Here is a 25225-nt window from a genome sequence, read left to right on the forward strand (position 1 = left end):
GAGTTAACCAATAGGGGCATAGTACCTCAATTTCCTATATAATTTGGGTGTGCCAGAGGTTCCGGCACTCTCCATCAATACACAACGGTATATTATAATCTAAGCACCCCCTCCGTGTTTTCTTTCTTTTTTTAATGAGATTATTCCCAGATATCTCACCTAGGGTCTGGCGGGCCCTTAATGCCCTCAGATTACTACAATAAGAGCAAGGCGAATTAACCTTCCTCGACCCCTTCCTATGCTGTTCCCATGGAATAGAGGTATTCTTTTTATCTACAGCCCGTCTAGGCCGTGACCTCTGCCGTCCTTGTGCTAATGGTCCGAACTGCTGGATAAGCTGGGCTGTAAGCAGCTGCCCCTAGCGGTAGTGGGTTTTTACCTTCTGCTACCTAGGCTGCCCGAGAGCTGCAGTAAGAAGCTATTCACAACTACCAGTTCTAGTAGAAAATTCTAGGTAATTGACTGCTAGCCTCCTTAACAAATAGGGCAGCTATATTGATAATAGGACCTCATCTGGTTACTTATATTAACCCTATTCATCTTGTGGTTATATTTATTAATTGCCCGAGGGATTAGTAGGTTCTTGCGGACGTCTGGGCCAAAGACTTGTCGGGCAGCCCTCTTAGCAGTGGAATTCCCAGCTGGGCGGCGGCGGCTGCGGATAACTTCCTCGCCGTTCTGGAAGACAGTTGATAGAAATAGTACAAGGGCATTATCCTTCCAGGTAAACTGGTTAACCTATTTACTAGTTAGCTAGGTAGGTAGGCTGGCTAGGCTGGGCTAGGCTGGGCTGGGCTGGGCTGGGCTTGGCTAGGCTGCTAGCTTACCTCCCCATCTAAAGTAGGGATACAGTGTACTTCACCCCAGGGGATATCTCCTCCCTCAGTCTCTTTCTCTTTAACTAAGGTCTTATCTATCCCACTATCCTTCCGGCAAGTACCAGAAGCTCTAACCTGTTGGTTCCGTAAGGTACGAAAGAGACGTACAGAGGCGAAGAGATTGTCAAGAAATACGTGGTAGGTTGCAGCTGGAAGTAGTGAAATAAGCGTAGTTACTACCTGCTGCGTTGGTGTTAACAGAGCCAGCTTTCCAGCAGCTGGCCTAGCTGGCCGGGCCTGGGGGACTAATGCGTATGGGCCCTTTCCATGGACGTGCCACAGCCACCGTATACAGTAGCCAGACTGGGCAAGGATCCAGATCTTATAGCCAGTTGGGATAGGTTTCGTTGAAATCGTTGTCGTCTCAAGAGATCGACCTGTAAATCGGACCATAGCCTCCTCAACTGTAAGGTCTGAACCAGGTATATAAAGGGAATCCCCAGTCTCTTGGATGTGGGCTGACCACTGGTTAACTTTACGGTATACATCTGGCATTTGATCCTGGGCCCGGCCCTGGCCCCGGCCCCGGCCCCAGCTAGGCTGGCTGGGCCGGCTGGGCTGGAATTCCGCAGTGTTGAATATCCGTAGTCGCTGGAGTAGCAGTTGGAAACGGTCCCGGGACATAAACCGTGTAAATAGGTGGATAGGATCCTCCGTTTGCTGCTGGGTTGACCAATAGGTTGATAATCTAGACTCCCTATGAATCCCTATATATAATAGGATCCCTAGGAAGAGGTATATCTCGTCTGCTGAAGTCTGCCGCCATGAATTCGCTCTAGACGTTGTAGCCCTAGGGCCCTCCTTAGACAACGGCGCTGTATTCGTCCACTGGGCCCACTGCTCCACGAGGCTCTGCGGAACGTATTGGAGGAACAGTTCAAGCGGGCTTGCCGGCAGCCCCCGTATCTCTTGGGCCCGGGCCGGCACGTCAAGGGCCGGAAGGAGCCCGGAGGACCATGCTGAGTAGCCGGAGGTTCGTGGGGCCGGACTGTAGCTGCGTCACAGCGCTCGGGCGTACAGTCTGTAATACAGGCAGCAGTAAGGTCTTCTGGGTGGACCTCAACTACTATACAGCTGCGTATAGAAGTAATAGAAGCATTAGATGCAATAGAGGTATCAGAATCACCAGAAGACATAACAATATCAATCAAAATAGTAATAATAGTGATGATAATGGGCAAAAGAGCATAGGAATGAGTGACGTATCGTCAAGTACCCCTTTAAATGCGGGGTAATAAAGTGTAAATAGTGGGTACTTGGAGGTCTTGGCAAAATGAGGTGAGTTAGCACCCGATGGGATAGGCGTCAGGTTGGCTTCCCACAAGGCTGGGCCGGGGTGGCTGGGCCTCGGTACCGCGGCGGCGTTTAGCCCTAGAGGTTGAGGACGACTCCGGAGGGGGTCCAGAGCCTCGGTCAGGGCCGGCCGAGGAGGCCGGCAGCGGTCCAGAGTCCGCCGGAGGCTGCGAGGCCATCGCGGGAGGGCGCTGGGTGAGAGAGGTGAAGGATTTTCAGCTGTTAAGGGTTTTTGTGGTAGCCCACGTATTACACTAACAGTGGATGCCAAGAAAAATTAGGCGAGAGGGAAGTTGTGTGTTAGTGACATGGGCTGAACGCTTTGACAATTAAAAGAATAGAGCAAACTTACGAATTTGCTGAACACATTGGTCGCCATCATCTCAATCATGTCGTTCACCCACTCGGAGCTCAACCACGCGCCATCATCAAAATGATGCAGAATACAATCCCTCATGCCCTCTTCGCCAACTCGTGGAATTGTTTCTCCATTAATCACGGAATTCAGTGCAGTTTTGCAGTGATTCGAGATGCGAGAGAACATACTGCTGTAACTGTTGGTATACACGTCAGCAGGGCAACCGTACGGTTGGAACGAAGTGTCAATAATGGTCTATTATTGCTGCGTCTTGAGGTGGAAGGAGGAGATTGTGGGCAGAGCCCACGATCTCCCAGAAGTGGTATATAAGTGAAAGGGCCGTTTGTAAGTGCCCATACCGCCTTCCAGATCCATCTTTTCTGCCGACTGCTCAGAGATCCAACAGTAACTGTCTTTCAAGTTCTGCTGGAGCCCGGCGGGATCGACTTCAGGCACGTTTTCAGCGGTCGTGGCTGCAATAGCAATAACGCCAGCGAACAGCGTCATGGGGTTGACAAACCTGCCGAGGACACCCGCTCCTGTGCTCCCCGGCAGAGCGTCTGATATGGCCCCGCCAACGCCAGCAAGACTCGTGAAGAGACCGACCAGCATGTTGAGAATGGTATTGGTGTCGTCCTTGGGCGTGCCGAACTTGTTCACAATAGTAGTAATGTCACTCCCCAGAGCAGTGACGCTGTCGTTGACCATCATGCCCCAGAACTTGAATATGCCGTCATGCGTGTCGGCAATCTGCATGTGCACGTAAAACGCCTCGGGAGGATTGTACTCGGAGAAACTCTTGGCAGGGCCAGCGCAAGAAGTGAAGATATTCCCAAGAGTAACCTGCGTATTGAGAACTTTTGCCAGATAGTTTGCTGACCAGGTTCCCCGACTGTTTGTCTCGAACCACTTCGCCAGGCTGGCACCGGCACCCGACTTTTCCCAAATGTTTTTGAGCGTCAACTGCGTTGTTCCGAGGAAGGGGTACGCGCAGATTCCCTCCGGAACTTCGTCGTTGCCGCTGTCGGGGTCTTCAGGTCTCACGGGTAGATCTGGGTCGACAACGCCCTCGGGATCATCCCCCTCGACATTGCTGAGACCACAGGCGGGGCTGAAGGATGTCTCGGCGATGTCATTGATGAACTCGAGGATGTAATGCTCGTCCGCTCGGAAGTCGCCTGACAGATCCGTGTAGAAGAGACATGTTCCGGCAGCGAGACCTGCGTACGCCATCTCTGTCTGTTGACGCCAGTGGAACGCAGAACCCAGTGGTCTGCTGGCATCTTTGCCTTGGTTATACCAGACCCAAGTATCGCCCGAGAACTTCTCAATCCACAGGAGTTCGTCTCTTCCGTCGCCATTGACGTCAGCAAAGCGAAGCATGGCTCTGTCGTGGCCCTCGGCAACCTTGATCTGCCCGACCACCTTGAAGCGCCCATCGTCTTGATGCAGAAGTCCGGTGATGAATCCATCGGGGCGGATACAAAGGAAGTCGGCTGTCTTATTGCCAGTCAAATCTGCGAAGCGTAAAGCCACTGGTCTTTTTAGCATCAAACTTGTTTGGATGTAACACCGTGGATTTCCATAGTAAACTTACAGTCGTTGATTCCAACACCTCTTTTCTCACGACAGGGAAGGCTGGGCACGTCGCTGATCTCGGTGAATTGCCAAGACTTCGTCTTAGGGTACTCGTTGATGAATACCCTCAACCTGTTGGTGTTGGGGTTGACGTGGATGATATCGCATGCACCATCGCCGTCCCAGTCAGCGAGGTGCAAATCCAGCCGGTGCATGGCTGTAGGCGGCGTCCAGATGACACCGGGACTCCAGTCCCAGAAGCCTTCAGCGTCGTTGTCGGCGATGGCCTTCTTGCCTCGATTCTCAAAGAGCTCCATCTTGCCATTGGACCATGTCCATACATAGTCTGAACCGGCCATCGGCGTGACCAACCATGTTGCAATACTTGTTGCCGTCCATCTTGAGCTTGGAGGCGCCTCCGCCAGTGTTCTTCCACACGCGCATCTTGAAGCTGTGCATGCCGTTGCTAAGCTTCAAATGCTCGAGGAAGACATAGTCTTTCAGCGAGAGATTTCCAAAGGATGATGAACCACCGTAGACCCGGGCAAAGTGAACGCGTTTGCGGAGATCGGTCTCTTCCTTGGTGATGTAGCCAGGAAAACCCTTGTGCGTAGGCCCAGTGCCTTCTTTCTCGAAGAAGCCTTGACGCCAAGCGACGTTCAGACCATCGCCCTCTTTCTTCTTTTTGCAAGAGCGGCTGTTTGTGAAGGTGGTTGTAGCGTCTGTCTTGTCCGTCCAAAGCCAGTCGTCGCGACCCTTTTCATACTGTCAGCTTCAACGTGTGTGTAGTAAGGCTATGACATACATCTCCATTGATATCATGAAACTGAACGCCCTTGATATCTCTTGTGTACTGATCAGTCCAGCGTACACCCAAAGCCTGCCAGTACTTGGGCTTGTCCTCCAGCCATCCGTTTCGCCAGGCAGTCACAGTGCCTAGCTTGTCGATGACAAGGTAGTCGCCTCTTCCATCGCCGTCAATATCGGCCATGCGCACGTTGTCTCTGCTGGATGTTTCGGTGCTCTTGATCAGACCTAGATGGTAGAACGTCGGCGGCCTCAATCCTCTGCTGCCATCTCCATTGTTGATAGAGAGGTATGCGTTGCCCTTTTCATCGATACAGACCATATCGTCGAGGCCGTCGCCGTTCATGTCAATGAAGTGTTGACTACCCGCGTCGCAGTACATGCCAGGGTCAAAATCGGTCGAAAGCTTCGTAAACTCGCCCTTTCCATCTCCAGAGTTGGACCTGAGCCACGTTAGTCTCAAGAAGTTCGGACACGAAATAGAAGGATGCAATTCACCAAACGGCAAAAGTATTCTTGGCAGTGCCGGTTTTGACCCACGCAACGAAGTCATCGTACTTGTCCGAGAAGAGTCGAGCGAATCGCCACTGGTCACGGTCCCACTCGCTTTCGGTCGTCGACCAGATGATCTACTGCTGTTAGCTGAATCAACTTAATCATAGGATATGTTCGCATCCCTTACCCCCATCTCTTCGCTGTAATGACGGTAGACATCATCATCGTTGTCAGTACCTCTCTGCGTTTTACCACCCGGATTGAGGCCTGAGCCAGAAACCTTGTCGCAAACCGGATCAGCCACTTCAAAGTTTGTCGACGGCGGCATGACCTGCCCGAGGGCGACTGCCTTCAGGATGGCTCTATAGAAGATGTATGCCATCTTACGATGTCCTTCATCCTTTAGAAGTTGTGTTAGTGATACATAGCCAAGGATATGGGCCGGGAGCAGACCTACATTGGGATGCGTATGTGGATCCTCCTGGTCTTTGTAGTCCGCCCACTCAGGTTTTGCGTCTCCCGCTCGTATCCAGCCATGCTGAGGCCCTTCTTGTGTATCCATATCAGCCAGAACGATACTGTCGGAACGGCAAGGCTGATAAGGAGCAATGGGCAGGTATCGTGGGCTGGCTGGCGCCTGCCCTGGGCGAAGTGGGACAACTGGCTTAGTCACCACGGCCGGTTAAGGTGGGGCAACCACCCAGGCTGTCACCACCTACTTCGACCGACCCCTGCCCACAATGTAAATAGAAAGAAGAAGAACAACAACAGCAATTATCACGGACATCGACGTGATTGTTGCCGAAGATACATCCTCATGAGGAAACGTATCACGCCTGTGATACCAACAGATACATCTACCGTCCGCCGCTCGGTCATTGACCAGTCGTCGATACTCCTGATTCATGCCAATGCGGTTAACCTTGCCAGCTTCGTCTGAAGTGTCAAGAGTCGATAACATGACACAAGCGTTTCCCATGTCCTCGGAGTTCCAGATATCGTTGAGCATATCATTCATGCGACTATATACGCCGCCTGGGTCTATGGTTCGCACTGCGTCGTTCGTACCTCTGTTGATGATGATAATGTTTGCCTGTTTTGATGATCAGTAAGTAAGTAGTTGTATAATAACAATACAGCTGCCACAGACCTTGTATCCCAGCGCGTGCTGAAGTCGGGTTCGAAACTCGGTTAAAATATCTCCAGGGTTCGCTTCGTGATCCTAAGCTCATGTATTAGCCAGAATCTCACGATGCTCAGCTACTAGTGAGCTTACATTGTCTTTCATGGTCCCGGAGTTTCGGCCTCCAACCATATCAACCTCAAAGCCATCAAATCGAAGAGCATCCCTCAGAGGCTTTCTTAGACTACCAAATGTCAGCTCCATTGCTTCGTAGGGCTAAAAGTCTAAATCATTAACATACCCGTTGCCATTCGATGACCCGACACCGCTCATGATGGACGCACCAAGCGGCAAGATTCGCAAATCAGGCTTTTCCGCTCGCTCCGACAAAATGGGACCAAAGTCGGCGAAAGGGTGAGTCTCGACTATCGGGGAGTCATAGTTGCGAGGATCGTAGTTTGCAGGTAACGCAGAACACAGCCCGCCTAGGCTGGAGCCTGCGAGCAAGAGTCCCAGCCAATGCATCGTGAAAATTAACGAAAGTAAGATGATGACCGGAAGAAAGTGGTCCAAGGAGAATGAAAGCGTCACTTTTATATGCCTCTTCTCACCAAAGCCTGGGATGAAGTCGTTCGACTGTCTTCGACATCGTGAAGACCCCGAGCTCCAGTCACTTACACCGGCTACTTTCCTGCTGCCTAGCTAATCCACACGTTAGACTTAAATTTTAAGATTGAAGAACCAGAGTTTACTAGCCTAGACCCGGTAGAGTTTCCCCTTCGAGCACTTGTCAGCTTCGCATCGTGCAATCGCAGGGTCTGCGATCCCGATTACCCACTGTATTAAAGCCCATGGTAAGCAGTAGCAAGTGGGGGCTGCACCTCGGAAGGATTCTTCATATGCCAAAGCAATAACATGTCCATGCTTGATCCTCCTCATCCCGCGATCATGATCCTTCCAACATCGGCATCCTCAGAAAGCGTCACATCTGGATGCCACTGCGGGGGCTCTCCGAGTACGAAAACACTGTTGTCGGAGTAAGGTCCGTGAAAATGGTAGCACCCAGCAAGCCGGCAGGGATGGAATTCAGCCAAGCCATACGGCCCGTTGCGCTTGGCAGATTCCGAGTTTGACAGGGACCGGCAATAGCATGGGGGCGCCGTTGTAGTTGCTGCCTGCGGTGCTTGCCCACCTACGAAATCAGGTGATAAGCTCAAGGCATCATTTTGTTCGAGAAGGATTTTCTTTCATCTTGAGCGTTTAGATTTGATAGCTCGGAAAGCGATTTCTGTCTTTGCCTGATGTGCGATCGTTGTCCACACGGTCAGTCTCGCCTTCACCTTTCAATGCCTAAAGTCTGGGCCAGGTTGCTCGCCTGCCGAGGTCGTTAAAATCAACTCACTCTGACAAGGTATGGCCCATCGCACTTGAGATGATCTAGTGAAACCTACGAAATTCCGTCTTAACTACCAGGTGTCGACGCGGTGCTACCTAAGTTACATACTTGTGGTAAATAAGGCGTAATTGCTGGCCGGCAATTACGGATTCGTTTTTGTACGACAATACTAAAGTACAATGCAGTAAGAAAATAGCCGGTGTTCCGATCTGGAACATACAACTCAATAGTTCAACATTAACTCATGTCGACCTGGCATTCGTGGTCGGGTTGTGCCGCACTCCGAGAGCAAATTACCTATATTGCGAAGATAGGGCATCCAATCGCAGCTCACCTACCGCAGAACCAATCCATCCCCCGAACCAAGCTCAACGAAATCATAATCTGGCACTTTACCCTGCATCCTTGCCTCTTCGGCCTCAACAGCCTGTTTGAGGGTATACTGCGTACGCAAAAGCAGAGGGGCGATGAGCCCGCCACCCTTCTTGGCTTCGTCGTGCGTTGCAACCCAGTACCGAGCTCCAGTCTCTGCCACGGCTTGAATGCCATTCAGAGCTCCCAAATTTAATTGTTTCGTCATCCAAATGCGTACATCGTGAAGGCCATGAAGTAAAGCCAAAGTTGAGAGCCCGGACCTACGGACGCATTCCAGGTCTGCTGCTTGTATACCATGAGGGGAGTATAAAATAGTCTCCAGTTTCCCCGAGTCAAAGACGATCATAATTGCTGAGTGGTAATACAACGCGTTCCCTTCGGTGATGACACGCCCAATGCCGACCCATGGGGGAAGGCCGGAAATACTCAGATCAGACTTCCAATCTTTGGTTTCGGAGGAGAATCCAGGAGTGGTGGTGACGGAAGAAAAGTGACCCCATGACTGAATGAGGTCAGCAGCTTTATCGGTAGCAAACACTGGTGTTGACTTGGGGAGCTCTTCTAGCGTCGTCTGGTGACAATGATCGGTGAACTCATGCGAAATGACGACGACGTCGATGTATGACTTATCAGTGACTTTTGGCTTGTCTGAGTTGGCTTCAAACCCGGCGAGAATCGAGTTGAGTTGGTCCATGGTCTTCAGGCTGGGTTCGACAACGTGCCACTGTGTAGAGAACCATGACGCGACGTCGGATTGCGGCCCCTGCAACCACGGGTCGATGAGGACATTGAAGTGCTTTCGACCGGGAGGCGGGGCCAGTAACGGGGGATATGGCAACTGAATGAGCCATGTGGTGTCGGCATTGAGGTGGACGAGGACGGGCCGTTGAGCCCTCAGCGCTCCCAGCCAACCGGTTCGGTCGCTTACTTGGATCGTCATCGGTGCCGGTAATGTTTGCGATTTGTCTTGAATAGCTATCGGAATATCGCTGGGTTTGAGTTTTGTGGTAGAACTTTGAGGTTGAGATGTTCAAGATGCGGTTTTGATGGGATTTTGCCCGGCGCAATGGTCCCAGTTGATGTTGGATTGATGTCCTAAATAGGAAACAGCATGACGTAGTCGAGTCGCTCCGCCCCGGTGATCCGTTTCCAACTGTACTAACAATATCGCATCGTATTGCTAGCAGTTTTAATTCGTCACCAGCTTTGTTGCCTGTCTGCCAGAGTGGTGAGAAAGACAGCTTAACTCTATTACGCATCTACCTGATTTCCGTGACGATCTGCACAATTTCTAGAACCCATCTTTGATATCTTACACTTGTGACTACAGTCGCGACTCCAACAAGCTATCCTCGCTCTCGGACCCTCTCTAGAGACAACCTCATCGCACGGACTTGATAGTGACCATCAAGGGGTGCTTCTCCCAGAGAATGTAGGCCTTCTGGTCTGACCAATTCTCACTTTCCTGGCAAAGACTGAGGTCGAAGTTCCAGAGCGTTTTGGCCAGAATAAGCCTCATTTCGTGCCAAGCGAGACTAAATCAAGAACACTGCGGTCAGCGGACTGGAGCTCTTACACATCAGAGATGCAAGAGAACTTACTTAATTCCAATGCAGTTACGGGGGCCAATTGAGAATGGCTGCACCACATCTTTCGTGTTTGGCTCATAGTCCGGCCCAGGAATCCACCGCTCAGGAATGAATGCTTCGGGATCCTTGAAGTTGCGGGGCGAATGGTTCGCTGGGAACTGCGGGACTGAGACGCGAGTCTGGAATGGGAAGTTAGAAAAGGTCATGTAGGAAACAAGGGCTTGTATCGAAGAATTGCCCACCTTCTCAGGAATCCAGTGTCCTGCGACAGCGCTGCCACCCTCTGGAACTTCTCTCCAGACTCCAACAGGGACTGGGGGGTACCAGCGTAGTGCCTCATTGAGGACGGCCGTCATGTACGGCAACGCAGAAAGTCTCTGAATGTCCAACTCATCTTCAGACTCGACATCGCGGATCTCGCTCACAAGACGAGCCAGCTTGTCGGGGTTCCGGAGCAACAAATACGTGACACCACTGAGAATCGTTGCCGTGGTTTCGGATCCAGCGACCATGAAAACCGACGCATTGTTGTACATGTCAAACTTATCAATCTGTTTGCCTTCGGGCTAACTGAGAACCAGTTTCCAAATACCTGCCTGGTCAGTGTCCCTTTCAAGCCTGCGGTCGACTCGCTCAATGGCATGCTTAAAGGGCATGTCGGCGGCCTTCTTGAGCTTTGGTGGCGTGATCATGCGGATAACGGTGCCGAGCCATGTCCACTCACGACCGACTTGGGCGATCGCGTTGTTCTTCAGGTTGTCGAAAATATTGGCGACCCATCCCGAGTACTCCGAGTTGGCAAGGAGACCAAGCGATTCCCCGAATGCAAGCTCGGCCATGATATCGAATGTCGTCAAGTTATACAGCTTGACCATGTCAAACTTGGCGTCTGCATCTGTCTTGATGCCACGGCGGATGTTCGCCATGAGCTGATCCACGTACGACAGAATGAGGGGAGCCTGCGCCTTCAGACTTCTTTCCGAGAATGCTGGGGAAAACACTCTTCGGAGGCGACTATGGTCGGAGTCGGGCAATGTCGTGATCAGATTGCGGTGACCATTGGGATCGGTTCCGTACATGCGCGGATCTTTGGGGAAGCTCTTCTTGCCTCCCGTCTTGTGAGCATAGATGCCCTTCCAGGCCTGCCCGTTGATGATGCCGAGTCTGGAAGCTCAGATTCGTACAACATCGCCGTATTGCGCGTGCAGAGAACTGAGCCAGGCGAGCATTGCCCCTTTCGTCTGCACCGCCATGTATGGTATGTTTGAGCAGCGGGCATAGAGCGGACCGGGAAATTTGGCTAGAGGATGGAAGTACGCATTGTATACGGACTTGAAGACGAACCAAACGGGAATCTTTAATAAAGGGAATTCAGTTCTTGTTCTTAACATGCATATATTGCACAATCAGGGTTTGACTTACAAGAACCAATGCTGCAACAAACATTTGCGCCCGACTTGTCTCTGCCAAAATGTCCAAAGCCTTGGCCGAAAAGGTCGGCCAATCGGCCAGAGTCTTTCTTGCATCGAATTCCATGTCTTTTGATGGAGATGAACTGTGGTTGAGTTCCCCTATAATCCAGATAGAAGTGCTCGTGGCATACCATTTATATTAGCATTCTATCATCCTATGTACTTAGGGAAGGAGCGAAGTATTAGCCACTAGGAAACTTGCTAAAGTCCGTGACAAAGCGTTTCGCGATCATCAAAACTCCGCTGGGTACTAATTTCAGCCTTCCAACCCCGAATACTCGCATATTGTAACGGCATTGGCAGCGGGATGAACGATCCGGCCGTAGGATCGTCAGTGCCCCACTGTCTTCGGAGTCGGGTTCGGAGCGGACTGGAAAGGACCCACTCCCGACCAGATCTCGGAACAACTTTCCCGGAATCCCGGATAAATATTCACTTCCGGGCGTCCGCATAGGACAGGATCAGCGTTCCTCTTTTCGCAACGGGGGCCATTTTGTGCGCCGGAACGAGCCCTACGTACTCGCGTTTTTCCTAGTCCCCGGCACATGGTTGTTCTAGCATCCATCTAGTTGCAGCAGAAGGTCTTCACCGAGTAGGATCTGTAGTACTTGAGGGCTTCGGTCTTTCAGTGAGTAAGTAAAGACATGTAGATTCCAATACCTATTGGTCAATCAACCCATGCATCCCATGATTTCTATGTAGTAATGTACATGCTGCCGATCATCCCAAAGGACCGAGATGATAGATCACAGCCTCTAAGCCCGTGCGTACCTCCAGTGCCTCACAAAGCAGCTGGAAATACCGAGTCTCCTGATTGCTCTTCACTGGTCCTCTCGGTCATACTCTCCAAGAAAGACCATGCAGAAGTATCACAAAGCGAGGTAGCAAGTGGAAGACTTGTATGGTAGAAAGTGGCTTGATTCCTCTAAGTGGAAGACCCGTATGAGGGTCCTATCTATATACCGTACAAGACGGGTAATGGGCTTGTGGAAAGCGGTATCGTACGGCAGTAACCGGCAGCGCCACGTGTGGCGCTGCGACACACCCCCTCAGTCGCGCCCGTGTGGAACGAGGGCGCGGCTGCAATACGATATCGTCAGATTCCAAAACGATCTGTAGTGAATGCGGTAAGTACAAATGAAAAAGTAAATAGTCGTGGTTGTTGTGTTCCGTTATAATTGGCCCCTGGGTGTGCATGGCGATGCGTTCCGTACATCCTGTAGGTTGAGAAGTGCTCGGAAGTGTTCAAACTTCGCTCGTGGTAGGTTTTTCGTAAGTCCGTCTGCTGGCATATCATTCGTTGGCATGTAGACGACTTTGAAGCTGCCCGCTGCGTGCTCTTGTCGTAACCACATATTCTGGATATCGACGTGGCGGAGTCGGGTTGAGATACGTTCCCCTTCCCCTACTACGAGACGAATCGTTTGCTGATTATCACAGTACACGTTCCAGACGTCGCCGAGATCGAGGGTGATATCCCTGAAGAGCCTCTTGAGTGCCATCGTCTCTTTCGCAGTATGTTCGAGGGCCAGAAGCTCTGCTTCTGTCGTAGACGTAGTAACAGTACTTTGGCGCGTCGCCTTCCACTGGACGACTCCGCCGAAGAGGAGGAAGATGTATCCCTGTGAAGATCGACGAGTTGAGTCGTCAGCGAACGAAGCGTCACTTGCTGCGAGGAGGACATGAGCGCCGTCTTCCATTCCGTAGCGAATCGACAAGTACGCGGTGTGGTAGAGATATCTGACCACTCGTTTGGCAGCGCGGATGTGAGTTTCGCTTGGATTGGTAAGAAATCTTGACAGCAGAGATGCCGCGAAGGCGACGTCGGGTCGGATCATTATTGACGTATACAGGATTGATCCAACAATCTCTTGGTAGAGCTTCACTTCAGCCTTGGTCGCCGTTCCCTCGTTCGGTACGAAGTCGACCATCGGAAGAGGGGTGGCCGGTGCGAAAGCGTCGTCGAGACCGAACCTTGCTGCCATTGCTTTGATATACTGGTCGTGGCAGAGGTAGATGTGCCCGGCAGCACGATCTCTTGTGATACGAATGCCGAGATACGAGTTGGCTTCGCCCATGTCCTTCATCTCGTAGGTATTCTTCAGGCCGTCTATTATTGCATTCCCGAGGTGTTCGTCTTTCTTATGGTACATCACGAGGATGTCATCCACATAGAAGACGACGAATACCTTCGAGTCCGTCGTCCTGAAGATGCACGGGTCCTCCTTGCACTGGACGAGGCCTAGGCTGCGGAGGGTTGATGAGAACTCTGTGTACCATAGTTGGGGGGCATCCCTCAGTCCGTACAGAGCGCGTGTGAGGGTGGCCACCATGCCATGGAGTTTGTGCCCATCAGGCAATTCGCAAACGACTGGTTTGCCTGATGGGTCTCGTTTCGCGTTAAGGAAAGCGTTGATCACGTCGAGCAGCCTAAGCTCGAGGTCAAACTTCGCTGCGAGAGCGATGGTAACACGAAACGTACGCGCCGCAAGAGTTGCGGCGTATGTGTCTTCAAGGGGATCCTTTGGTTGGAGATCGCCTCTCACGCAAATTCTCGCTTTGCAGCGTGAGAGGTAGTTGTCTGTATCCCACTTGTATGAGAACACCCACTTGAGAGGGAGCGGTTTAGAGTCGCCCGCGTCCTCTCTTCGTACGACCTTCCAGGTGCCCTTTCGCTTCAGCTCGGCAATTTCTTCCCGTGCTGCTGCGAGGAACAACTGTTTGATGTCTTCTGGGAGCTTATGAAGCTCTCTCCAAGAGTTGGGAGGTCGTACGGCGTGGTCTCTATGGAGTCGAACGCCTAGTGGAGGCAGAGGTAGTCGGCATTCGATCCGTCTTATGGCAGCAATCACCATGGAGTGAAGGGTGAAGTGCCCGTATGAGGCTTCGTCTCGTGCTTGCTGCTGATCAGGCAGGAACATCGAGAGAATTGAGTCCTCGTATCGCTCGCCACGAAGGAGCGTGAAGAAGGCTTGAGTTGACGATTCACCCCCTGAGTCTACGGTGCGAGATTTCCGTTTGGGTTGGTCGACTATTCCGTGGAATCGTTGGGGAGGTCGTTTGACTCTTTCGCTTCTTCTTGTTGGGCCGCCGTCTGAGTGCGCGCGCTGCACGTCAGACGTCGAGTCTGGAGGTGGGATCTCGGTTCCGTCGCGTGGCCGCGCGAGGTCTTGAGAGGCTGACTCTTCCAGCTCGTTCTGTCGGGAGTGACCCGTCTCGTCGTCGGAAGGAGAGCTTCCGCGGACGTAAATTACATCTTCAACCAGTTCTTCTACGTGCCCTGGCTCCGACACGTCGAACTGGCCTTCGACGTCTTCTCCATCGCGAGGTCCCACTGCCCGTTCACTTTCGTGTTCGGGTACCTCGTTCAGTGAGAGATTTTCGGTCAACTCGGCGAGAGGTTGTACGTCCTCAGGGGCCGGTGTTGACTCGGGAGTTAGGAACCCTGTTTGCCCTCGTTCCGCCTGACCATCGTTCGAGCGGACAGCGTCCTGTACCGCTTTCTCTATTGGCAGGGGATGAGGGGCTTCAGCTTGCGGCTGTGAGGGTGTCGTGTTGGAGGTCAGTTGGATCGTTCTGATTACTCCGAGCATGTCGGCGAAGGCGTCGGCTACATGGTCCTCTTCTTGTATGACGGAGACCACGTTTTGTGCCTCGGTTTGTTGGATCGCTTCGCTGGCGTCGCTCTTCGTATAGAACTTCGTCTCGTCGAATCTGACGTTCCGTGTGATGACAACCCTTCGTAGCGCGGGCACCCAGATCCTGTAGAGGTTGTGCGCGTTCTGCACATACCCTACGAGGTATCCGATATGGGCGCGTGGTTCTACTTTGAATCTTCTTCTGTTAATCCCTCTCTCTCGTTCGCTCATGAGCGGGTACGCTCTACAGCCGTACGCGTAGGTCCAGCCCCAGTGTGGTCGCAGATCTCTTGTGAGCGCCGCTGCGTACGCTGGCGCCCACCACCGGAAGTACTGTCGGAACCAGAGTTCCTCTGTCTGAATTGGAGATATCCAATCGTTACGTTGGATTGGACTCGCATTGTATGTGTATATAGCTGCGAATCCGACTTCTGGCCACAGCTCGTATGGTAGACCAGACGAGTCTAGCATCTTGACGATCTTTGTGATGATCTCAAGGCCGGTTCGTTCGCCACTGCCGACAGGTTCCTTCGTGTTGGGTGGAGGTAGCTCGAGCTCAATCCCTTGGTCTGCTGCCCAACGTTCGTACTCTGTACTTCCCTTGATCCCAATAACCGCAGTTTCGTTGTCTGACCGAATCTTACAGATCTGGAGGCCTCGCTGTGTGCTGACCCATGCCTCAAAGCGTCTTAGGATGGTAAACACCTCGTCGTGGGTCTTCTTCGCGAGTGGGCTGCCGAAGATACGTCCGGAGTACTCGTCTCGGATGAGGAGGAGCCATTCAGAGCCGTCAAAGCCTCTGGTGAAGTCAAATAGGTCCCATGAGATGCGGTAGTACGGTCTCACTGAGCGTCGTTCTGACGTACGACGCGATATAACCTGGCTGGCGTGTGCTCTCGCGCAGTGCTCGCATTCAATACGAGTAGGACCACGGATTCTCACCCCCCGAGTGTTGGTGGCGAGGTGAGAGAGCGCTTCAGGGCCTAAATGTCCGGTACGAAGGTGCCAAAGCCAACCGTCATCTACGCGGTCCGGTGGAGGCTGACGGGAGGTACGGAACGAGGTTGAGAACACGTCGATTCGCGTTATTCCCGCGAGGCTGACTGGTGGTCTGTCACGTATCGTAGGGGACTGTGGACAGGGGGAGATCGGCTTGTATTGCAAGAAGACTAGGTTTCCTTCACGCTGGAGTTTGAGAATCGTGTTGTTCTGCTTCTCCATCGGTCCCCAGCGCAGCGAGCAGTCGAATCCCGTATACCAGAGACCGCTCTTTTGTCTAATCAGCCCTTCCGACGCGATGTTGACGTGGAATCCAGGCACATACGCGACGTCCTCAAGCACGAGGTCGATGCCGTTCAGTACGCCTTTCATCACGCGCGTGCCGTATCCCTCGATGGGGTACGCCGTCGTTCCGGACTCAACAAAGTGCGTGTCTCCTGGAGGCTTGAGAGAGCCTGGTTCGAGCAGGGATTTGTCGTTCACAAGATGGGTTCCTCCGCAATTATCCAGTACAGTAGATTCGCGCAGTGGGTGAGCGGGTTGAATCGGAGTCGAGAATACGCCAAGAGACGAACCTCGCACGAATGGGGTTGAGGCTACTAGGGATGAGGAAAAGTCGTTCCGTAAGATCGTAACTGCAACAAACTTTGTTGGCATGCTTTCGGTGGTAGATGACTCGCTCCCCTGTCCCTTGGTCCACCCCTTTGCTTTGATTGTCTTGCGAAGATCGGCCCAATGCCCCTTTTCGACCCGCTTTCTGATAGCCGCTCGAGTTTCGTCGCTCAGAGTTCCTCGGAATGCCGCTGACTTGCCGCGGTAGGCGTACTCGACGAATCCGCACTCGGCCGGGGTCCATGGGTGTACATTACGCTCGCAGGGGCACTTCTGGTTGGGTCTCTTGTTTGATCGCTCTGTCTGATTGCCAAGCGTTGCGTATGCCCCTGTCGCTTTACGGAGCTTCGGCGGGTCTGTCCGTAGGAGGTCTCCGAGAAGGTCCGCGTACTGCTTCAAGGTCAAACGGACTCCCGTCTGAAGGCGCTCCTGTTTGTGGATGTCGTTGAGCTCGCTGGTTGCCCAGGATGTGGCGATTCGCTGCTGGACGGCTCGCAAGAACGTCTTGACCGCGAGAGATCCCTCAACCTCTGGTATGGAATAGGCCTGTCCGTTCAGGAAGGCGCCGTACCACTCGTTTAGCCAGGTCATTGGGTCCACGGTCGACGCTGCGAGATCCATCGCCTTGAGGTATCGTTCGCGAGCGAGATCCATGGATACGTCTTTCGACGGAGCGAACCTGTCCTTGAGGGCCTGTATCGTCTGGCGTAGCTCAAGTTTCTTGTCTCCATTCCTGTCGGCGAGCTCAGCTCGGATGGGCTGGAGGATATCCGACGCGACGGTAGCCTCAACCCATGCTGACAGTAGGTTCAGATCGTTCTTTTGCTGCTTGAGATCTCCGTTTTCGATCGCTTGGCTCTGAATGAGGAGGACGTATTCGTTCACGATGTTGATATGACTCGTCTGGTGTGGAGGTGATCTAGCAGGTTCTGTATGGCCTGTCTTGTCTGCGAGTTGATCGTAGTCTGCTTTCGCCTTAAGGAATTCGGCTTCGGCTAGTACGTTGCGTTCCTGGACATAGCGGTCGATTGACGGAAGTAATCGTACTAAATTGATGCTGTCGGTGCCGTCGGGGTCGATATATTTCCAGACGGCTCGTTCGCGAGCCGAAATGCGAAGGGAATTCCACCACGGAAGCCAGTCCTCATTGATAGTCATAGGACTGTTGAGCTTCCTGGTGGTAGGGAGCGAGACTGTAGTCATTGTTGCGTGTACGATGGTTTCGTTTTGTACGAGAAGGGGTATGTGAGAGAGAGAGTAGGCACTTGCAGCCTGCTTCACAATAGTAGGGGTTTCTGTTGCTTGTGGTCAAGTCAGAGCTGGGCTCATAACTATCACAAAGCGAGGTAGCAAGTGGAAGACTTGTATGGTAGAAAGTGGCTTGATTCCTCTAAGTGGAAGACCCGTATGAGGGTCCTATCTATATACCGTACAAGACGGGTAATGGGCTTGTGGAAAGCGGTATCGTACGGCAGTAACCGGCAGCGCCACGTGTGGCGCTGCGACAAGAAGTTTCAAGATTGGGAAAATGGCTCCGACCAACGCCGATGTACGAAAACGGCGGCACCCCTTCAGCCTCTAATGCTTGTGCCTACATCTGCGTGTTAACTGGTATTGTTTCTTGGGGATTCAGCGAGCCTAGTGGATTGTATCCATTCCGTACAACGTTGTCCACACGTGCCCGTAGCTTGACGATATATTCTGGAGACTCTCCGGGGAAGCCAGATTTGGTGAGCAGATCTAATCTCTTTGACCACGCCCGGAGTACGAAATGCGCCAGAGTCGCGCAGGACTTGTCGGCAACATTGAAGAGCCCGGGTCGAAACCGGTAAAAGATTTCAATCTTTTCCCAGGCACGCTGTGCAATAGGCCCTTCGAGTCTTTGCCCTAACAACACCACGACGTATAGTATATCGTACTGGAAGTTGAAATCGGCGAACCAGAGGAACGCCGTATGCTCAAGCATTGAAACAGCCCACATGAAAGCATTGTCCTCTCCGCTCTGAATCACGGCGTCAGGTCTAGGTCTATCGCTAATGCTCTTGATCAAGTGCCGTTTCTGTGTGAGAAGAGCTGCGATCAGCCCCTGGGCCATGACGTGGATTTGCCCCGCGTGGGGGTTGCATCGGTTGTCCAAGATGTGCTGGAGATTCTGTTCCAACAGCTCGAAATGAGTAAGGTAGTAGCTCATCTGCTGTTCTCTTGTACCCCCTGCTACTGGAGGAGCACCAGCGGACTCGTTCAGCTCACCCATCATCTTGACGGGTTCAAGACCGGGCGTATCAACAAGGAACTTGGTGATCTTGTGCCGAACCAAACACAAAACCATCTCCGAGGGTCCGTCGCGGTCCGGTGTTGGTTGCGTCGCGGCCGGAAAGATGTCCGCGTCGTTCAAGTTGCTCGCCTCTCTTGCATCCCAGTCCCGAGGGAGCAGCGAGTGACCAAAGCCGGAGAATAAGGCAAACTTTGCGTCGAGTAATACCAGCTGCCACCATACCCTGCGCCTCATCTCTGATTCAAAGGGTTTGAGGCCAAGCACGTCTCCGTCTCGGTGAAGACCCATCTTTTGTGCAATCCGTATAACAGTGCCGCTGAAGACCCATGAGCTGTGGCGGTCGTATCGGTCCTGCAATGAGTACTGCCGATAACGTCAGCATATCACGCCAGCTTTTTGGGGTGTAGGGTCATAGTTACCGTACTTACCAAGTACAGGCAGAGTGACTGTAGAATGATTAGGTCGTTAGTCCGCATGAAGTCAAGGCGCCTCATTGTTTGACGGATGCCAGCAGAGAATGACGCCACAGCAGCTTCTTTGGACTGCTTCAGCGCGACTAAGCATTCCTCTTCCGACATGGCAACCACTGCCATCAGAAAGATGGACAGCAGCAGCGCCATGATGTTTTCTGGCAGACCTTGAGTACCATTCGTAGCTTCCACGACATAGGGTTGAAAGCTGTGAATATGAATAACCTTTGTGAAAGGATTAGCTCGGTCAAAGAAAATCTGCCACAGCTTGAAGACGAGTGCGGCATCGGGCCATGCATCGAAGACTGAGGAACCAGGGGCGTCCTCCCCTAGAATAAGATCTGCGTTTGGATCGGAAGGCCTGCTGTCAAGTGGGCTGCTGCGTTCATCCTCGTCTAGGCTTATGAGTTCATCCATGGCTCGGAGCTGCAGTGAGGTAAGTCATGTCAGTGGTTTGGTGAGGAACTATATGTGTAGAGAATGACGTACCTCTTCATTAACCAACCCCAGGAGGTAGTTGTCCATAAAAGCGAGCTTGCCATTTGGATCTTCTACCAACTTTCCTTCCGGAGTCCATTTGGAGACCGGGGAAGGGTCCGCCGGACTTTGAGACTGCGACGTCTTTGGCGTGGTAACAGTATTCGGGGAAGCAATTGACGATGATGCTTGGCCACTCAAGAGCTGCTGGCAACGGGCTAAGCGTGCTTTAAGAGCCTGATTGTAAGGCTTCCTGCCTCGTGGAGGAGCTGGTGTCCCAGTGTGGAGGCAATACTACTATATTGGATCTGATGATGATCATGGGAAAAGCTGAGCGCTGGCTGGGCTGGATATCTGATAATGATGATGATGTATTTAACGTCTGGTAACAAAAGGACGTGCCGGGCGCTATACCGACATAGTCTATACTAATCTAAACTATATTACAAGCTACCGTCTTTACCTAACGTTCCTATTTAATAACTCGGGCAAATTTCAGAAAAGAAACTAGTCTCCTTAATCTATTTGCATAAAAAAGAGGCTCCCCTAGCAGAACCTAATAAGAAATTAATATTTACTTTGGCTAACGTACATGATAAGCGAGTGGGCCACCCATCCGCCATCGTGCCACCTACATCATCACAACACGCATTTCTCCATCGAAAACAATGACAGTACATAACAAAGATACACGATTAAACTTAGCGGTTCAGGCTACCCAGAAAGACCGAAATCTCAGTATTCAGGCCGCGGCAAAGATCTATAACATCAGTCGCGTTACCTTAGGCCGCAGATTAGAGGGAACGTTATCACTACGTGATAGCATACCCAACTCACGGAATTTGACGCTGCTAGAAGAGAAGAAGCTGATTGAGTACATCCTCGACCTGGACGCTAGATGTTTTCCTCCCCGTCTTCTCGGTGTTGAAGAAATGGCGAATCGATTGCTCGCTGATCGTGACGCGCCCCCTGTTGGGAAGCGATGGGCTTCGAACTTTGTAAAGCGATAACCAGAGTTGCGAACGCGTCGTTTTCGTAAGTACGACTATAAGAGGGCCCAATGAGAAGATCCGGCCGCGATTAACGCGTGGTTCTTGCTTGTGGCGAACACAATCGCGAAGTACGGCATCGTAGACTCAGACATCTACAACTTTGACGAGACTGGCTTTATGATGGGCCAGATCTCAACCGGCATGGTCGTGACCAGTGCCGAAAGGCGTTCAAACACGAAAATGATGCAGCCTGGCAATCGTGAATGGGTTACGGTCATTCAGGCCATCAGCCCGTCGGGCTACAGCGTTCCGCCGTACATCATCGTTACGGGCCAATATCACCTCTCCACCTAATACACGGAATCCGGTCTCCCACACGACTAGGTCATCGCAACATCTGAAAATAGATGGATAACAAATGAAAGAGGTCTAGACTGGGCCCGGCACTTCGAACGGCATACAAGACCGCATATAAAAGGTCAATACCGCCTCCTCGTCGTCGACAGATACGAAAGTCACCACTCCGCAGATTTCGAGATTTTTTATAAAAAGAACAATATCGTTACCCTATATATGCCGGCTTATTCGTCTCATCTACTCCAGCCCTTGGATATTATATGTTTTGGGCCTTTAAAAACGGCGTATGGTCGAGAAATCGAGGACAAGATACGTCGGGGCAATACGCATATTACCAAGGAGGACTTCTTCCCGGCGTTTTATAGGGCTTTTACGTAAGCGATTACGGAGAAAAACATCTAGGGAGGATTCAGAGGGGCAGGAATTGTGCCTTTGAGTGCAGAGAGTGTGCTCTCAGAGCTTAATATGAAGTTACGTACTCCGACGCCTCCAGGATCCCTCCCGACAACACCACCGGTATAGACTTCTTAAACACTAAATAACCTAACGGAAGCATCTTCTTAGTTAGAACTCATCAAGAATCGAATCTCCCGTCATCAAAACAGCTTACTAACTTTAATTATCGAAGCTATAGAGTATCTATCTAAGGGGGCTCGTAGATTCATATACTAGATCGCCTTATTAAGATCCGAGAACTAGATCCTTCGAGAGGAGAATAACCTACTTAGTCGACGCCGGAGAGTTAAGAAAAACCGTCTCCGATAAGGAGGAAGCCTTACTATAGCTGAGGGAGAGGACCTTTAGTCGTAGAGAGAGGCTATAGCCCAGGTGGAGGAGGAAACGCGCCGGAGTAGTGGTCGCCGACCGAGGACTGAGACGGGCTAACGACGATGTGGCGTCTGCGGGAACACTGGTCACAATGCGCGAACATGTCGATTCAATGAGGAAATGTCTGAGGAAGAGGACTCTGAATAGTTTGGATTGAATCCATGAGGTGGGTGTTGATATTTGCTCCTTCATGTCATGTGGTCGTGGTTGGGTGGCCCACTCGCTTATCATGTACGTTATACGTTAGCGGAGGTAGTGCGGTATAGCTTTACGTCCATACTTGTAGAAATAGAAATAGACTGGTGTCTTAGGTTTCCCATAGCTGTAGTTAAGCAACGCATCTTAATGAGCGAATCTCTCGTGGTATACTATAAAGTCTCTATAATAGGATTTTACTACGTATCCCATCGGGTGCCAGTGGACTACAGTACTTTTGGGGCCACTTTTGGAGCCACTTTTTCTCCGCACCACATCAGTACATCGAGATACGTCACTTACCCCTATGATTTTATCACCAAAATCATCACTTTACTACATGTTATGATAGATTCAGACGATTCTGACGCGTCTACGACCTCCGTACGATCATGTATTCACGTCGCCGTAACCCCAGAAGACCTCGAAGTCGCCTGTACTACCGATTGTACGCCCGAGACCTGTGATGGGGCTACATACCGACCTTATAAGTCAAACCCCCCACTTCCTGGCACCCCCCTGTTTCTGGCACCCACAAAAACGCGAAAATCCACCACAACCCAATGCCCACCCCCAACCTCCTTTTATCACAACATTTTCAATTCGCGTCCAAATGGGATCATCTTTTGCACATACCTTCTTCTATATCTAATGCCTCAATATACCGAAGATCAGCTTCGTCAGGCTCTCGAGGACATCTCAAACGGCAAGAGTCAAAAGAGAGCCTCATTGGAGTATGGGATACCACGATCAACCCTCCAACTACGTCTCCAAGGTGGTCAGACTAGGAAACTGGCTTTTGCTGACTGGCAGAGGCTGTCTCCTGACCAGGAGAGTAAGCTGGCACAATGGGTTCGCATTCAGGCTTCGCTGGGCCTCGCACCAACGCACCAACAGGTGAAGGAATTCGCAGAGCGAGTTCTGGCTGCTGCTGGGGATACCAAACCACTGGGAAAAGGCTGGATCTATGCCTTTGTGAGAAGGAACCCTATCATTAAGGTTCAGAGAAGTCGTTCTATCGATTCTAGACGCGTTAATGGGGCATCTACTGAGGTCATTAGGAACTGGTTTAAGTTCCTTGCTATCCCTGAGATCAAGGACATCAAACCAGCCAACAGATATAATATGGATGAGACTGGCATCCTCGAGGGTCAAGGAGCTAATGGGTTAGTGCTGGGTATGGCTGAGACGACGTCTGTTCGCAAGAAACAACCTGGGTCGAGGGCATGGGTCTCTATCATTGAGTGTATCTCAGCCTTGGGTAGGGCACTTCGTCCTCTTATCATTTTCAAGGGGAAGACAGTCCAACAGCAGTGGTTTCCATTACATCTCGTTCCATACGATGGGTGGGAGTTCACAGCAACAGATAATGGCTGGACTACAGACTTAACTGCCATTGAATGGTTAGAGAAGGTGTTCATCCCACAGACTATGCCTGAGGCTGAGGGGGAGGCTCGACTGCTGATTGTGGATGGGCATGGGAGTCATACGACGACAGACTTCATGTGGAATTGCTATATTAACAATATCCATTTACTGTTCTTACCACCACACTCCTCTCATGTCCTCCAGCCTCTTGACCAGTCTGTCTTCAGCCCTGTTAAGTCAGCCTATCGGAAGGAGCTCGGTTACTTGTCTCAATGGAACGACTCTACCATTATAGGTAAAAGGAACTTCCTGGACTGTTACCAGAAGGCTCGACTTGCTGGTCCTATCAGTCTCGAACATCAGAAGTGGTTGGAAGTGGACTGGTCTACACCCTGTGGCGATGGTTAAGCCCCTGATGAACCCTATGGTACTACCTGAGCCTCCTGCTAAGCCCACCACACCCAAACCAACTAGTCAGGGCAGAAAGCGATGCCATAATGGTCAACAAACTACCCCTGTTGAGCCATGGGATTCTGCCTCCTCTGCAGTGGTCTGGTCGACACCCAGGAAGCTGGCAGAGCTCAGCGGTCAATTGCACTTATACACCCAACTCGACAATGATACTAGCACTCAACGGCTGCTGTTCAGGAAGGTGAAAAAGGCTTCACAGAGCAGGCCTGGCAACTGGCAGCTGCCCAGCAGCAACTAGCTCACCTGAGGGCTCAAGTTACCAACGCTGCAGTGAGGAAGAGGAAGACTGTTCAAATCGATCCCAACACGAAGTTCGCGAACATCAGGAATATCCATCGGGCTCAAATCGAAGCGGGTGAAAAGGAGGCTATCACGGCTTGAATCCAGCGACTCTGAATGCCCTAGTGAGGCTGGCAGCTGTATTGTAGTGGGTGTGGTTGAGGATCAATAGTTAATAGTAATGAGGAGGTCGGGTTGTGATCCCATCGTTTTTGTGGTGCCAGAAACAGGGGGGTGCCAGTAAGTGGGGGGTTTGACTTATAGTATATAGCTAGAGCCTGCGACCCTTCACGCCACATACCCTCCGGAAGGTCTGCCGCAAGGGCGGCTGCGCCCTTGCCGCCATGGCGTTAAATAGAACAACAACAACAACAACAATATAAGTGTTGGAATAGGCCTACATTAGGCAGCAGGAGGTTGCTGCCGCGGTCCGTTCTAGCCACGGTGGTCCGTGTGGCTCAGCCACACGAGGGTGGTATACCCCAGACTTCCTGCCGCCGCTGGCACCTGGTTAGACTTCCACTCAACAACAACAAGAACAAGCAATATCACCACTACAGTCGGTGATCGTTGCTACCCACGATACTCGAGTATTTTCCTTTTCCACCTGTGAATCCAACAATAAGTAACTTCAAAATATATAACTACATAAAGTATAATAAACTTGAACTTGATTATCAAGAAGAGAATTAATCTATCTTATTAAGTAGATTGATTTGACTGTGCAGCCTGTTTTCCACTGTCAGTGGCAGGCACCGGGACTTATATAATCTAGTACGCTCAGCACTGCAATATGCCCGATCGCGCCTGGCTGTAGGAAATCGTACATTGCGACCGCGGGAAAACGTAATTTTGGTATTGGGGCGGAAGGTAGTAATCACAGAGAGACAAAGTGATAAA

At 51.5% G+C, this 25225-nt stretch overlaps 4 protein-coding genes across 4 annotated transcripts; all 4 read right to left on the reverse strand.

The window, feature by feature from the left end:
- Window positions 1-2748: 2748 nt before the first annotated feature.
- BDP81DRAFT_412033 (uncharacterized protein) lies at window positions 2749-7057 on the reverse strand (the record flags this gene model as incomplete). The annotated part of the gene is made up of 11 exons (XM_060589185.1): window positions 2749-4064; window positions 4127-4424; window positions 4480-4863; window positions 4913-5357; window positions 5413-5543; window positions 5597-5809; window positions 5867-5958; window positions 6271-6502; window positions 6560-6631; window positions 6686-6776; window positions 6834-7057. 11 exons carry the CDS (start codon window positions 7055-7057, stop codon window positions 2788-2790), a joined length of 3459 nt encoding a protein of 1152 aa, XP_060437425.1. The 3' UTR covers window positions 2749-2787.
- Window positions 7058-8037: 980 nt separating this feature from the next.
- BDP81DRAFT_443670 (uncharacterized protein) lies at window positions 8038-9371 on the reverse strand. Its single transcript, XM_060591749.1, has one exon. The coding sequence runs from the start codon at window positions 9241-9243 to the stop codon at window positions 8263-8265; it is 981 nt and encodes a 326-aa protein (XP_060437426.1). The 5' UTR covers window positions 9244-9371; the 3' UTR covers window positions 8038-8262.
- Window positions 9372-9580: 209 nt separating this feature from the next.
- BDP81DRAFT_477051 (cytochrome P450) lies at window positions 9581-11428 on the reverse strand (the record flags this gene model as incomplete). Its single annotated transcript, XM_060594802.1, has 6 exons — window positions 9581-9838; window positions 9905-10071; window positions 10135-10451; window positions 10485-11034; window positions 11077-11247; window positions 11315-11428. 6 exons carry the CDS (start codon window positions 11426-11428, stop codon window positions 9685-9687), a joined length of 1473 nt encoding a protein of 490 aa, XP_060437427.1. The 3' UTR covers window positions 9581-9684.
- Window positions 11429-18204: 6776 nt separating this feature from the next.
- BDP81DRAFT_336798 (fungal-specific transcription factor domain-containing protein) lies at window positions 18205-20111 on the reverse strand (the record flags this gene model as incomplete). Its single annotated transcript, XM_060585951.1, has 3 exons — window positions 18205-19251; window positions 19317-19784; window positions 19848-20111. Coding segments are annotated over 3 exons (1779 nt in total), but the record flags the coding sequence as incomplete, so codon positions are not given.
- Window positions 20112-25225: the final 5114 nt, after the last annotated feature.

The sequence above is a fragment of the Colletotrichum phormii genome (assembly GCF_030913505.1).
Source record: "Colletotrichum phormii strain CBS 102054 chromosome Unknown BDP81scaffold_52, whole genome shotgun sequence".
NCBI lineage: Eukaryota > Fungi > Ascomycota > Sordariomycetes > Glomerellales > Glomerellaceae > Colletotrichum > Colletotrichum phormii.